The sequence below is a fragment of the Manihot esculenta genome, chromosome 12 (genome assembly GCF_001659605.2).
Source record: "Manihot esculenta cultivar AM560-2 chromosome 12, M.esculenta_v8, whole genome shotgun sequence".
Taxonomy (NCBI): domain Eukaryota; kingdom Viridiplantae; phylum Streptophyta; class Magnoliopsida; order Malpighiales; family Euphorbiaceae; genus Manihot; species Manihot esculenta.
Genome location: NC_035172.2, coordinates 26399022 through 26414737, shown reverse-complemented (window position 1 = coordinate 26414737; position 15716 = coordinate 26399022). Strand labels below are relative to the sequence as shown.

Genomic DNA, 15716 nt, shown 5'->3' with positions numbered 1-15716 from the left:
AGTAAGGGGATCCTCTGCTATGGGAATAGATTGTGTGTACCAGATGACGTGGGACTGAAGGGAGACATTATGAGGGAAGCTCATAATGCCAGATACAGTGTTCACCCTGGAGCCACCAAAATGTATCAAGATTTGAAGAAGGTTTATTGGTGGCCAGCTATGAAAAGAGAAGTGGCACAGTTTGTGTCAGCCTGCGAAGTGTGTCAGAGGGTGAAGCTGGAACATCAGAAGCCGGCTGGAATGCTTAACCCACTACCTATTCCAGAGTGGAAATGGGAGAATATAGCTATGGACTTCGTGGTGGGGCTATCGGCGGCGTCCAACAGATTGGACTCCATATGGGTGATTGTGGACAGACTCACCAAATCTGCTCACTTCATCCCTGTCAGGAGTGGCTATTCTGTGGACAAGTTGGCGCAGGTGTATATTGATAAGGTTGTCAGGCTACATGGGGTTCCTGTTTCAATAGTGTCTGATCGAGGGCCCCAGTTCACCTCCAAGTTTTGGCAGAGTCTGCAGAATGCTATGGGTACCAGGTTGGATTTTAGCACTGCTTTCCATCCACAAACAGACGGACAATCAGAGAGGACCATCCAGACAATAGAGGATATGCTCAGAATGTGTGTGCTAGATTTTGGCGGTTCTTGGAGGCAGCATCTACCTTTGGTGGAGTTTGCCTATAATAACAGCCATCATGCTAGCATAGGGATGGCTCCATATGAAGCTTTGTATGGAAGGAAGTGCAGGTCACCTGTTTGCTGGGAAGAAGTTGGGGAAAGGGCCTTGGCAGGGCCTGAGCTTGTAGAGATCACCAGCAGAGTGGTGCCCATAATCAGAGAAAGGATCAAGACTGCTGTAAGTAGGCAAAAGAGTTATGCAGATATCCGCAGAAGGCAAGTAAAGTTTCAGGAGGGGGATTTGGTATTGCTCAAGGTGTCTCCAATGAAAGGGGTGATTCGATTCGGGAAGAAAGGTAAGCTAGTTCCACGGTACATTGGGCCCTTTGAGATCCTGTAAAAGATTGGGAATGTATCGTATAAGCTAGATTTACCTGCTTCAATGGAGAGAATCCATCTGGTTTTCCATGTTTCTATGTTAAGAAAGTTTGTGTTAGATCCGAGTAAGGTTCTTAGTGAGCCTGATATGGAGATCCAAGAGGATCTCACTTATGTTGAACAGCCAGTACGGATTCTTGACACTCAGATCAGAAAGTTGAGAAATAAAGAAATCCCGATGATGAAAGTCCTTTGGAATCACCACAACATTGAAGAGTGTACCTGGGAGACACGGGAGTCCATGCTCCAGCAATATCCTCGTCTCTTTTAAAGTAAGTGTTATGTGTTTTATGTGAATGTTTATGTTTTATGCCATGCTATGTTTGTTTGGTGAACATTTGGGGACGAATGTTCTTAAGGAGGGGAGAATGTAATACCCGGCTAGACTCCGATATCGAAATTCCTACCGCCCGGTGGAATCTTGGATGTCGGAAACCTCTAGAAGGGTAAAAGCATGTTTTCATAAATGTTTTAATGTATTTTATGGTTTTAAGCAAAAAGGAAATTGAGCTTTAAATGAAAAAGACCAAGGAGACATTTCCAGGTTCGGCCGCCGAACCTCAAGTTCGGCCGCCGAATGTGGGATGGTTTAGTGGGGCAAGTTAGGCTTCCGAAAGTTTCAAAGGTTCGGCCGCCGAACCTCATGTTCGACCGCCGAACTTGCATGAGTTTTGAAGGCACTTTAGGCTGCCGAAAGGTGGTCTGCCAGCCCCTATATAAGAGCTCCATGGCCGAAACGGGCGAGTTTTCTCCCCATTTTCGGCCACAGTGAGTTCTTGCTCTCCCATGGTTCATTTTAGATGTTTTTCTTTCGATCTTTCATGTTTTAACAAGCTTTATGTTGATTTGAAGATATTTGAACAAAAGAGCGAGTTTTGGAAGCTTGGAGACCAAAGAGTTGAGATCTCTCCCATCTCCAAGTTGGATCGTCTCTCCTCGCGTTCTTCAAGAGGTAAGAGTAGATCCATAGTTCCTTTAATGTTTTAAGTAAGTTTTATGAAGTTTCTTGGGGTAGAAATACATGTGTAGGTTTATGTGGAGTTTATGGGTTTACTGTGCATTTATGAACAATGTATGTTGGTTATGTATGTTGTAGAATAGGAAAATGCTTGTTTGAATGAGTTGGGAGGCTTTTATGCATGGAGAGGCTGAGTTTCTGCCCTTTGGAAAGAACTCAAGTTCGGCAGCCGAAGGTTCTTTCGGCTGCTGAACCTGCCTTTGGTAGCATGTATCGGCTGCTGAACCCTGCCCCCGAAAGTGGACTTTCGGCTCTGGAAGGGAGTTTCAGCCGCCGAAGGTGCCGCCGAACATGCATGAGTTTCGTCTCTGGAGGGAACCTTCGGCCGCCGAAAGTGCCGCCGAAGGTGCATGACTTTCGGCTCTAGAGGGCCTTTCGGCCGCCGAACCTGCCGCCAAAAGTGCCCTGTTCAGCCCTCCTTTGCATGATTTCTATGATTGTTTTAAGGTGTTTTAGGGGGTTTTTGGGGAGTATTTTAGAGTCATGTTCTTGAATGTTTGGTCCCTCATTTGAGTCCACCTGTGTAGGTTCGGACCCGAGGAACCGAGGACCTCAGCAGTGAGATAGCTGCTTCAGAGTCATTAGAGCTTCAGCCAGAGGTGAGTGGAATAAACACTTATGTTTGAAAGCAAATAAATATAGATTTGAGCATGTTCATGCATCACGAATGCCATGTGATATTCTAGGTTGTTTGCATTAGAAATTCACGAATATGTTGCATTGCATAATTTGATGATGATGTGGATGGATGTTGGATGATCCTTAGTCCTCAATATGATACGATGTGATATGACACGGTATGGTATGATATGGAAGTCCGGTTGACCCATTCTACGTCCCAGCACTATGTAAGAGAAAGACCGGTTGACCCATTCTACGTCCCGGCACGTTGGAATGTTATGATATGTTATGTTTAAGAGAAAGACCGGTTGACCCATTCTACGTCCCGGCACCTTGGAATGTAGAGGACTTTGGTGACAATACCATCCTTGATGTGAATTGTTTGTGATGTGTTGCATTTCATGAAAACATGAAATTTTAAATTGAATGTTTAATTGTTCTGCTCACTGGGCTTTATAGCTCACCCCTCTCCCTTAACCCCCAGGTTTGCAGGTACAGGGTAGACCAGGAGGTCAGCAGGAGTATTGTTATTGTAATAGCTAGATGTGGACATGGATATGATGTAATGTAAAAGTATGATATAAAAATGTTATGTAATGATGCTTATGAAAGTTTAGAGTTGTGCTTGACCATAGTATTGTGTTAATCCCTTTGTGGCACATGATCTTAAATGTTTAATGATGATTATTGAAAACCAAACTTAATGTATGTATGTTACCCCATTGGAGCATTGTTGAGGACTCCAGTGTGGGCTGATGATTATGATTGTGTATAGTGCATGCATAGGTCGAGTTTGGCGAATGAATGAAAGAAAAGTTCAAAATTTTTATGTATGGGATTAAGCAGGTATTCAGGATGAATGTTTGCTTTCTACGGGTCCCGGCGGCCTTAAGCCGATCTGGATCCTAGCGCCGGTAGCAGTCCGGTTTCCGGGTCGTTACAGCCTTAGCAGTAGCTCGTGTATTGTCAGCCATTTTAGAGAATAGAAAAAGGAATAAAATACCGATTTTAATCTAAATGAACAAAGAGAATTCAATAGATTTTTCGGCAATGAAATCAAATGATGTGGTCAAAATGAAGCTGTGCTATGACTGATCAATCTGCAAGAAAGAGAATGTGAGCTGGTTGGTGCCTATGACAGCTACTTCGACGCTCAAGTCAGTAAACTAAAAAAAAGGGCAAATGTAAGGAATTGCTTAGAATTCAAGAGCAATTGTATAAGAATTGCGTACTTTATCCTCTATGATCGTTAGCTTTTATACTATAAGAAGATAGAGTTAATTATAGCATTTCCTAGAAATTCGGCTGGTGCTGGCTAATTGATAAAAGATCCCTTCAGCTAATTGATCGGAAATCTCGTGATTACACGCGTAACAGGAGTCTGTCTACTAACAGTATCTTTATGTAAAGACTTGACCTATTCAGGAAAGGGAGAGTCTTGATGAAAAACTGGGTACTACGGTATCTGAATTTTCCTTTCCATGCGTGGGATCGCGTATTGATTTATTAAACTCTTATTACGTCATAACTTATTTTGAGCGACTATTGTGTTACATCAATTTCTAAGAATTAAAATACTGAAAGTCTGATTTTAATTATGATTCTTAGCAAGAACCGTATCAAAATCGGCGTCGACTAAGCAAATATTCTCAAAAGCTTGAACGTCGTCGTTTTCTGGACAAGCTTTGCCGCGAAATCTACAAATTCGGACAATTCGTATCTGGGCCGTCTATAATAATGCAAGGTGGCCCCATGGACGTCGGGATGAGACTTGGATAGCCCAGATCCAAAATAGACCCTTGAAGAGCTCGCAGCGGAGCATCTAAGCTTCAAAACAAAACGAGGAAAAACCACAACAGAAGCAGTTTCCTGTTGCGATCACCTGCAAGATTAGGGTTTCCATCATTGAGGGAGAAATTGTGAGAGAAGATGTGGCACGAAGCCAGAAGATCGGAGAGAAAGGTCCACGACATGATGGACGCTGCTCGAAAGAGAGCGCAGAGACGAGCCGTGTACTTGGCGAAGAGGAGAGGCGATCCTCAACAATCTATTCAGGTCATCGGCAGTAGATGCCGGACCTACCGCGATGATGGTCTATACCAAGCCACCGAGGATCAGCAAGGCCTGTATGTTCCCTTTCGTTTCTATGCATGCGATTTTATTTACCGGTGGATTGCTATTGCAATGAATTATGCGCCCTTTTTTTGGATAACTCAATTTGTTGTTTTAGCCTTCAGTTAGAGTTTAGCTCCGGCTTTATTTTGACACTCTTTTCTTGAATTTTACACTTTGCAAATCGATTTTGGTTCTTAGAATTGTATTTTTTTAAAATAACTTTTCATTTAGAAATTCAGTTGGATGTTTCATGTACTCTTGCTGTCATTGCCCCTATATGTTGTAGAATATTTATCTCCCATTTGAACTTGACTGAACCCTTAAATTGACAGGATACCCTGGAACGGGAAACAGGATGTTCTAATTGACAGGTTTTCTCTTTTTCTCTCTCTCTCTCTCGCTCTTTGTATCCTCTTGAATAAATTCTCTCGTGTTTTCTTACATAGTATGAGTGTTGCTAAGGAATGTACCTTTCATTGTTGAAACAGATTTGATGGTCGTGCCCTGCTTGATTTTATCAGAGAGGCCGGGTCCAGACGTTTTCGGGCCCCAGAAAAATCTGAAGAAGAAGAAGAACTAGAAGAGTTTGTTAATTTTGAGCGTTACCGGGATTTAATTAAGCACCGACGTAGAGGATGTCGGTACTTTTTAATTTGCTGATTATGTGTTTACTTCTCATATCTAATTTGTTTTCTTCATTGTCTTTTACTTATGACAAAACCAACCAAAGCTAAGGTTATTCACCTTTGGATTTCAATGAGTTGTCATGAGATCATAATTTTTTTGTATGAGTAACGTATAAGTTACTGAAGGAGAGAGTTTTTATTTGGGAATGAACAGTTACTGATGAAGAAGGTTTGCAACATGTAACCCAAGAGATGGAGGCTAAGGCTGTTATTCCATTTGCTTCAGACAGGTTTGTCTCAGCCCCCTTTTTCCATTTTGCTTAATTGGCAGACAATTTCCTTTTTGTTTCATTTTCTTAGCTGATGTTACAGGTAATAAAAAATATAAAAAAGAACTGAAACAATCTTTGTGATGTAATATTATTTTGATAAATTTGCAATTTCAATAAATCTGTATTTAATTTTTGCACAGGTAGTTTAGATGTGCATCCACTTTTCATGTCATTACTTTAGAATCAGCCATTGTGTGTGCGCATATATGAATGTTCTGAAATCAGGCTTTTCAATTGGTTTTGGAATCGGAGATTGTGTAAATGGAATTGGAATGGTTCAGCTGCTGATTCTGTGAAAATTGTTTGAACTTTAAGCAGATGGTGTTTTAATAATAGCATATATTTGCAACTTCTGTTGTGTAGACTTATTACTTTTGCCTAGTTATGTTGTGAGCGTGACATACCTGCCATGTTGTAATTCTGACTCCTTTTAATTTCTCAAAGAAAACAATTTTGATTCTATTTATCAGTTGCTTAGGGAGGTTGTTAAAAGCTAAAACCTCTTAGATGGATTTGTTTTTATCTTAGCAAATAGCAATTGCTATGATGAGAAAATGGCATTTTTCTTGTGAAATTTGTAACTGTTGGCTATGTGGATAAGAATTTAGTTGTTTCTCTCCAATTGTTTATTTGCAGAGGCATGTCCCATCAATAACGTAAAAAATCATATTGCTGACTATAAAGATATTTTAATTGTCAGACAAATTCTGTGCTATAGCTGCCTAGTATGTTCCATGGACTTGGAAATAAGTATCAAATGCAAGTTCATGTCCGGCTGTTGTACCTTGTTATTTTCTGAAATGTTTACTGAGATTTATTTCATTGTGTTGGAAGTGTCAAAGTGTCATACCCACATATATGTATCTTTATATGAAATTTTATATGACATGCCTGCTTTTAGTTTGCTTCGCCATGTGAAATGTGAATTCTCATTGTTTTCTTGTCTAGTATGTGGAACTTGTTGGAGTCTTATGTTATAGGATTTTGAGCTTTGTCTTACTTTTGTATTGTTAGTTTGGCAATGATGATTGCATATGGTCTCATCTTTCACTCTCTCCATTTTTCCTTTCTTCTTTAAAATGAAAAATCCAGTACTTCTCAGCTGACACAAGCTCCTTCAAGCAAGGGTTCATATTCACAAGTGGGGTTCTCTTATGATGGTGATGTAAAGGAGGAATCTCAATTTTCAGATGGTGATGATAATGAAGAAGATGATGAAGATGATGAGGATGATGAGGATTTTAACAGTGATGATAGCAATGATGAAGGAATGGATATGATAGCAAAAGAATTTGGGGTGAAACGGTATGGGTGGCTTGTTTATATGGATAAAAGGGCAAAAGAGGAAGAGAAAAGGCAAAAGGAGATGATCAAAGGAGATCCTGCAATTGTGAGTCTCGCAACAGTGTCTTTTGGATTTCCCCTTTGTTGCTGTCATTAGTAATAGTACAAGGATTTCATTGTCTTGCTTGTAAATATTCAGAGGAAGCTGAGTCGCAAAGAAAGGAGGAAAGCTTCTCAGATTGAAAGGGAAAGAGAGAGGGAAGCTGCTCGGATCACGGGAAGTCGAGTGCTCCATCATGATCCCTACCGGTAGAAGGACAACTTTGTTCTAAACCAACATTCAAGCAACTAGGAAATGATAAATAAATGCACCTTATTATGTTTATGATAGATCATTTTGTCTTTGTAGGGAACCTAGAAGAAGTCCAACTTATGAAGCTTATTCTCGTTCCAGAAGGTAGCTCAGCATTTTGCTGACATTTATGCTTTCTGTTCATTTGTCCATTTTTGTTTTCTTTTCCCCTACATCATGAGATCTCTTCTAGATTTTTTGTTGTCTGATTTTCTTTTATTTCTAGGTCGAGATCAAGATCTCGTTCATACTCACCGTCACATTCAAGGCGATATGCTCGAGGAGGGCATTCTGATGAAGTTCATCGTAGCAAGCCAAGGACTCCTAAAATAGAATATATCACTGAGTTTGGGGGCTCTGGTGAAGGGGACGAACCAAAGCTTGAAGGATATTCTCCACCATCATCTCCTCCATCCCAAGCTGATATGTTGAGCCGGTCGGAGCACTCGACCTTTAATTATTGCAAAGATAGATTGGACAGTCTTTACACTGCTGCAGCTTATCCATTTTGTTTCCTGAAGAAAACTTTTGTGGTTTAAAATAGATCAGGCCTAGGGTTAAGTGCCAAGATGGAGAGGAAAGGAGGCTTCCTTTCTGGAGCTCATATTTCCCTGAAATGGTGTTAATATAGTTACTTCCAAGTGGTGTGGGACTGTTGGAATGGTTTTTAACTCTTGTGCTGCTCTGCAGGCAATCTTCTGGTCGCATACTTGAGGCTTTGCATGTGGATCCTGCATCTGGTGTATCCCTTGATAAGGAAAAGAACGCCAAAGCAGTGAAACCAGCAGTAAGGTATGGGATAATGTCTAGAGACACTGATGATGTTCGCACACATTACTGTTTGGTAGAATTTGAACCCACATCGTTATGTGTTATGATACTTTTTTTCTTTTTCAACAGCACGTCATCAGCACTAGCAAAGTTAACCAAGGCAAGTAGTTCTGGGGGTCCCTTGAAGCAGCAGCCAGGGGAGAAAAAAGAAACTCCTCAGGGGAGACTTAAAAGGATCATGAGCAAACAGCTAAACAAACAAAGTATGATCTTAAAATAAGCGCTTCTGTCATTATACTATTCATTGGCACTCTAATTTTTTCTCTCTCTTTCTCTCTCTCTCTCTCTTCCCCACTGCTCTTGCTTTCTGCCACCATTTCTTCTCGCTTGCCCAAGGATTGCTTTGAGGAAATATTTTTTGTTTGTGTTGGAAGAATAAGTTGGTTAATCTGCTTATTCCCTCAATTTTTGAGTCCTTTATCTTTAGCTTTTATTCTTCTGCAGTTAAAAAGGATACTGCTGCTGAGATAGCCAAAAAACGAGAACAGGAGCGTCAGAGGCTAGAGAAACTCGCAGAAACGAACCGGTTAAGTCGTTATAGGCGTCGTAGCCGCAGTAGGAGCTATAGTCGATCTCCACCTAGGTATTTCATGTTTTATGCAATAAGTAATAAATGGAGTAAATTTATAGTTTTATATTAGTTTAATGAATTTTTTTACATTTGTCATGCCATTTCAAAACTCTGATTGATTTTTGTTGGAGATTATATGTTAGGTAGAAGCCTAACTCGGAATATTGTGAGAATAGGAAATAGAAAGAGAGAATAATAGAAACAGAGGGGAGATAAGGGGGAGAGAGAGAGAGAGAGAGAGAGAGAGGAAGAGAGAGAGAGAGAAAGAAGGAGAGAATTATTAATGACTCTTCAAGAATTCTATTATGTTTCTGTACATAGTTTCAGCCCTTTTTATACAAGATTTCTCTCCCAAAATAACTGCTCTAACTACTTCAGCAGTTATAACTATCTCTAACAACTTTTCCCTCCAATTACACTGCTAACCCAGCCCTATTCTTATACCTTTTCCTTTGATACGTAACAATACCCCCTCCATTAAGGCATGCTTGTCCCCAAGGATGCTGAAACTCAGGGAATTGAGCTTGGATGAAGGCCCTGTCCTCCCACGTGGCTTCCTCGGCAGTGAGATTGGTCCATTGAATTAGGTCCTGATTAACAGATTGACCATCTCTTTCAAGGGTCCTGGTCTTGAGTACAGCAGCGGGAGCCACCAGTACTTCTTCCTCCACCATTGTAGGTAATTGAGTTTGAGGTACTACGGTATCTCCCAATTTTTTCTTGAGTAAGGATACATGGAATACAGGGTGTATGGAAGTGTTTTCTGGTAATTGAAGCTGGTATGCTACTTTTCCCACTCTTTTCAACACCTGGTAAGGCCCATAGTACTTGGCAGCCAACTTTAAATTCTTTCTTAGTGCCAAGGAGGTTTGTCTATACGGTTGCAATTTGAGGTATACCCAATCTCCTGCTTGGAATTCCCTCTCACTTCTTCTCTTATCAGCTTGTTGTTTCATCCTATTCCTGGCCTGCTCCAAGTTGGACTTAAGCAGATCATGTATGTGTTGCTTTTGAGTGAAGAACTCAGCTACTGCTTGTACTGGAGATTCTGCTGGTAGGACAGCTGGTAGAGCAGGAGGATAATATCCATATAAAGCCTCAAATGGTGTCATTCTGATGGCGCTATGATAGGAAGAATTATACCACCATTCTGCCATAGGTACCCACTTACTCCAACGCTTAGGTTGTTGATGACACATGCACCTCAAATATGCTTCTACGCACTGGTTTAGTCTTTCTGTTTGGCCATCTGTTTGAGGGTGATAGGCAGTGCTGTAAGTTAATGAGGTGCCTAAGCCCTTGAAAAATTCCTTCCAAAAGAGACTTGTAAAAACTTTATCTCTATCAGAAACTATGGACAATGGAGCTCCATGCAATTTGTAAATGTTATCCAGAAAAACCTGGGCTATTGTGGCAGCCGTGAATGGGTGAGACAGAGCAAGGAAGTGGGCATACTTGGTATATCTGCAGACTACTACCATTAACGTATCGTTGCCACCAGATCTAGGAAGTTTTTCTATGAAATCCATTGTGAGATGCTGCCAACTTTGATTGGGAATTGGTAAGGGCTGTAAAAGTCCAGGGCTGGCTATTGTTTCTCCTTTACATTGAGCACAAGTTGTACACTGCTGCACCCATTTTAATACTGTTGAGTGCATGCCAGGCCAAAAGAAGTGCCTTTGAAGCCTTACATAAGTGTTATTGATGCCTGAATGTCCCCCAAAAACACTATTATGGTATTGATCCACCAGCATCTGCCTCAGATTGCCTGTACTTCCCACATACAGCTTCCCTACATGGTACAACAACCCTTGCTTCAATTGGTACTTATCATGAGCTTTAGGATCTAGGGAGAGCTGTGTTATTAACTCTGTAGCCTTAGCATCTTTGTCATAACTAAGGAGCAGCTGTGATTTCCACGTTGGCACTATCACCGAATGCATGGCATATATTCCATCCTCAGGGTTATGTCCTCTTCTTGATAGGGCATCTGCAGCTTTGTTCTCAACCCCCTTCTTGTAGAGTATCTTATAATCTAACCCCAACAACTTAGAGATACCTTTTTGCTGTAAACTAGTGTGGAGTCTTTGCTCAAGGAGATGCTTAATACTTTCATGATCGGTCTTGATGAAAAAGTGTCCTTGCTCCAAATAGTGCCTCCATTTAGAGATAGCATATGTAATGGCCAATAGTTCTCTTTCATACACAGAGAGAGCTTGCGTTCTAGGGCCAAAAGCCTTGGAAATGTATGCAAGTGGGTGGCCATTTTGTTGGAGGACAGCTCCCATGCCATTGTTGCTTGCATCTGTCTCTATAACAAAGGGTTGTGTGAAATCTGGAAGTGATAGCACTGGGGCTGAAGCCATAGCTGTTCTTAGGTTTTCAAATGCTTCCTGGGCTAAGGTGGACCATTTGAACGCGTCTCTCCTTAGTAAATCAGTCAAGGGTTTGCATATAACACCATAACCCTTTATGAATTTTCTGTAGTACCCCGTAATCCCCAAGAAGCTTCTAAGTTCTTTCACAGACTTCGGTGGAGGCCAAGAGATCATGGCTTCAATCTTTGCCGGATCAGTAGCTACTCCTTCCCCTGAAATAATGTGCCCCAAATATTCCACTTTATTTTGCCCGAACGAGTATTTAGACATCTTTGCAAACAACTGCTGTGTCTGTAGAACTTGGAACACAGCCTCCAAATGTTGCACATGGGATTCCATATCAGGGCTATAAATCAGTATATCGTCAAAAAATACTAATACAAACTTCCTCAGAAATCCTTGAAATATGTGATTCATCAGGCCTTGAAAGGTAGCCGGTGCATTTGTAAGCCCGAAGGGCATTACTATGAATTCATAATGCCCATGGTGAGTTTTGAAAGCAGTCTTAGGAATGTCCTCCTTCCTCATTCTTATTTGATGATATCCAGCCCTTAAATCAATTTTAGAAAACACCTTAGCGCCATGTAACTCATCTAGTAAGTCGTCAATCATAGGGATTGGAAATTTATTTTTAACAGTGCTGTCATTTAGCCTTCTATAATCAATGCAAAATCTCCAAGTGCCATCCTTCTTTTTGACTAACAGCACTGGGGAAGAGTAAGGGCTGGAACTTGGTTGGATTACTTTAGAGGCTAGCATTTCATTCACCAGTTTTTCTATTTCTGTTTTCTGGTAATGGGGGTATCTATAAGGCCTAACATTGATAGGCTTTGTATTGGGAAGCAATGGTATTGAATGATTGTGTGATCTCCAAGGCGGTAGGGACTGAGGTTCTTCAAACACAATACTATATTTGTGCAGCAACTGTTGTAAGAGTGGATGAAGGTTACCTTTGGAGGTGGAGCATACTGTAGGGTAATTTGCATGGTCTGATTGTTGTGACTTCACCCAAAAAATTGGAGATTGAAAATCCAGCCCTTGCTTGTGAAAAAGCTTATTAAGACTGCTGCATTCTTGAACTTCACCAGCATTAGAATCCTCCTTAACCCCTTTTAAAGTAACTCTTCTCCCTTCTTTTTGAATTGATATTTGTAGCCCTTCAAAATCAAATAATACTGGATTGACACTCTTCATCCAATCTACCCCCAATATCATGTCAAAACCCCCCAAATCCAATATTCTCATAGGGAAAGAGAATAAGTGTTGTTGTGCCTGCCACTGAAATTCAGGACACATAGTGGAACTCATTATTTGCCTCCCATCAGCAACTCTAACCACAGTAGGAGGAATTTGTACTAGAGGAATCTTTAATTCTTGGGCAACCCTTTTATCCAAGAAAGTATTAGTGCTTCCACTATCCACTAAAATCACTAATTGTCTATCCTTATACCTTCCGAGGACTTTAATGGTGTCTTCTCCTTGGCTACCTTCAATGGCATGGACAGACAATGTCATTTCAGCTTCTGTCTGCCCCATTTCTAATGCTTCTTCTATTACCCCTTCCTCTAGATACTCATCACCACTTTCCTTACCTTGCTCTTCTATTTGCAATGCCATGACTGCTTTAGGCTTGCATTGGTGCCCTGGGAAAAATTTATTCCCACATCTATAGCAAGGTCTTGATGGCTTGGTAGTGTTTACAAGATTTGTATTGTCTGGTTTGGTGGAGGTTTGATTTACGGAGTTAGTACTGGTCGTGGAGTAAGGTTTAGTAGGGACATTTGAGGCACTTTTGGAGATTGTGCTCTCATTTGGGGGTTTGGTGGTATAGGGAAAATTATGGTGTAGCTGAGCAGTTTTATAAGTCATCGAGTGGGGGTTAATAGTATTGGAATTGGTAGTATTTTTATAGAAGGTGAATGTGGGTTTCGAGGCTAAGGTAGGTTTCCCATTACTGTGCAGCAGCTGCTCTTGTAACCTTGCAATCTCAAATGCATGAGCAAGATTGGTAGGTCTCAACATTCTTACCATAGGCCTGATTTCATCCCTGAGGCCTCCAATGAATCCTGACAAGAAGTAATTTTCCTCCAAGGTAGGTACAAATCTTTCCATCCTCACCCTTATATCCTCAAACTTATCTTGGTAATCCTCCACGGACCCTTCTTGCCTCATTTTCATAAATTCTTCCACAACATCTTCTAATCCTTTCTCCCCAAACCTTCTACATAGATCAGCCTCAAATTCTTCCCAAGACTGATTACTTCTTCCTCTAACCCAGTTATGGTACCAAGAATCGGCCTTACCCATCAAATAAAGGCTTGCTATGCTTACCTTTTTTTTATTTGGCACCTCATAAACTTCAAAGTATTTGCTGCATTTCCTAAGCCAGCCCCTTGGGTCGCCCCCTTCAAAAGTAATCAACTCAATCTTTGGCAGCATCTTTTCGAGTTTCGAATTCTCCATAGAAGTGGAGCTGCTGGCACCTCCATTCCGACCAACCCCCGATTCTTTTGGAACCGGTAATATTCCCTTCCCCAAGATCCCTGTGGAATCTTTACTTCCAAGATTGTTATTTTCTCCACTTTTCATCAATTCTTTCTCAACAGAACCACTTTCGTTGCCCTGGGTAGCCCACATTTTTGCCATAACAGCAGTCAATTCTTCCACGATGGATTGCTTTGATTCTGCAATATTCTTGTTTACTCTACCAACTTCCTCCTGCAATTCTTTGAGGTCCACTCTTGCTTTTTCTACATCCTTCCGTGTTTCGCGAGAATCGTCCTGGAGAATTCTGACTTGATCTTCCAATTCCGCCAATTTGACGGCATCCGGCCCCACCACTACTGATCGCGCCATTCTTGCGATATTCAAAAAAACAGTTTGTAATCGATGCCCACTTCGGACCTGCTTTGATACCAATGTTAGGTAGAAGCCTAACTCGGAATATTGTGAGAATAGGAAATAGAAAGAGAGAATAATAGAAACAGAGGGGAGATAAGGGGGAGAGAGAGAGAGAGAGAGAGAGAGAGAGAGAGAGAGAGAGGAAGAGAGAGAGAGAGAAAGAAGGAGAGAATTATTAATGACTCTTCAAGAATTCTATTATGTTTCTGTACATAGTTTCAGCCCTTTTTATACAAGATTTCTCTCCCAAAATAACTGCTCTAACTACTTCAGCAGTTATAACTATCTCTAACAACTTTTCCCTCCAATTACACTGCTAACCCAGCCCTATTCTTATACCTTTTCCTTTGATACGTAACATTATATTGTGTATATCCTGTTTGGGTCATGTTGCCATTTTGTTGCTGCTTCAAGAATATTATTGGTCTTTTATATTACAGAGTCGAGACCACGTCAAATTTTAAGATCTTGAAGCCAAAATTGATGTTTGTTAGGATTGATAACCATCAATATTACAAAGTCTAGGAAAGAAGTTAAATTAGCCTTTTTTATAACTAAAAAAATTATTGCGGTGCCCCCTTCATCATCTTTATAGTGGAGCTATTAATTTAGAATAATTAAAATAGATCCCCCTCCCAAAAAAAAAAAGAATAAATAAATAAAATCTTGGATTCATTCACTCGTTTGATATCAAATGCAGAAGACACCGACGCAGTAGAAGTCCAAGTAGGAGCAGGAGTTCTCGAAGATACCATTCTCGGTCCCGTTCTCGGTCCCGTTCTCGGTCCCATTCTCGTTCTCGGTCTCGATCTCGGTCTTATTCCCGTTCCCCAAGGTAGTAAGGCTGCAACTTTAATCTTTTAAAGAAAATATTGTTGCTTGATATGGATCATTCTCTAATCTAATTTAGAGAGTTCTGCATTGCAGGGTGAGAAGTCGATCAAGGCAATCATAGATATGCTGGAATATATTTCTGTTTTAAGCATTAAGAGGGCACTTTTGGCCCTAAAAGGCAATATGGTGATGTATTAGGCAAAGATAATGGAAATTGCATGAGCCCCAATCTCTGTTTTTTGTTCCTAGTGTTTGATCGCATCTACCATTTCTGTACACTGCAAGATATCCAATTAAAAGTATATATTAAGTTGTCTTTGATAATGTTGGTTTATTCTTGAGTTTTGTGTTGTATGCTGTGTGGGAGCATGATAGCAGTGTATTCTAGAGTCGATAGTTTGTAGATTAGTTTACAAGATTATGGATTTTATTAGAAGGGTATCCAGGGTCTTGATTTGAATTCAATCCGCATGTTTAAAATTTTCATCCTTTTCTAAATGAGAAAGCTCGTAGTCTCTGGTGCATTGATCAACTTTTTTTTTTTTTTTTTTTTTTTTTTTTTTTTTCTTTTTTCTTTTTTTTTTTTCAAATTTCATTGTACTGTTGATTTTTGTTAATCTAAAATTTACCATTTTTTTCCATTCTTAATTTGACGTTTTTTTTTTTTTTTAAATTTCAAACTGGATCGTGCTACTTGTAACTTCTAATGTTAAATTCGCTTCTCTCTCTCTCTCTCTTTCTTTCTTTCTCTCTCTTTTTTTAAATTATATTTAATCATAGGAATGATGCACTGAAGTT

General features: G+C 40.4%; 1 protein-coding gene across 1 annotated transcript; it reads left to right on the top strand.

Moving 5' to 3' along the window:
* The first annotated feature begins 4484 nt into the window (after window positions 1–4484).
* Window positions 4485–15252, top strand: LOC110628161 (CLK4-associating serine/arginine rich protein). Its single transcript, XM_021774682.2, has 13 exons — window positions 4485–4820; window positions 5142–5180; window positions 5298–5446; window positions 5650–5725; window positions 6860–7157; window positions 7251–7360; window positions 7461–7508; window positions 7630–7839; window positions 8094–8195; window positions 8304–8437; window positions 8679–8817; window positions 14785–14919; window positions 15012–15252. The coding sequence occupies exons 1-13, from the start codon at window positions 4624–4626 to the stop codon at window positions 15037–15039; spliced, it is 1665 nt and encodes a 554-aa protein (XP_021630374.1). The 5' UTR covers window positions 4485–4623; the 3' UTR covers window positions 15040–15252.
* Window positions 15253–15716: the final 464 nt, after the last annotated feature.

Excerpts from the sequence above, each read along its gene's own strand:
- LOC110628161 (XM_021774682.2), top strand. The coding sequence starts at position 4,624 with ATGTGGCACGAAGCCAGAAGATCGGAGAGAAAGGTCCACGACATGATG. Across the intron at positions 5,726-6,859 it reads ATTCCATTTGCTTCAGACAG|TACTTCTCAGCTGACACAAG; the intron begins GTTTGTCTCAGC and ends TGAAAAATCCAG. Across the intron at positions 8,438-8,678 it reads CAAACAGCTAAACAAACAAA|TTAAAAAGGATACTGCTGCT; the intron begins GTATGATCTTAA and ends ATTCTTCTGCAG.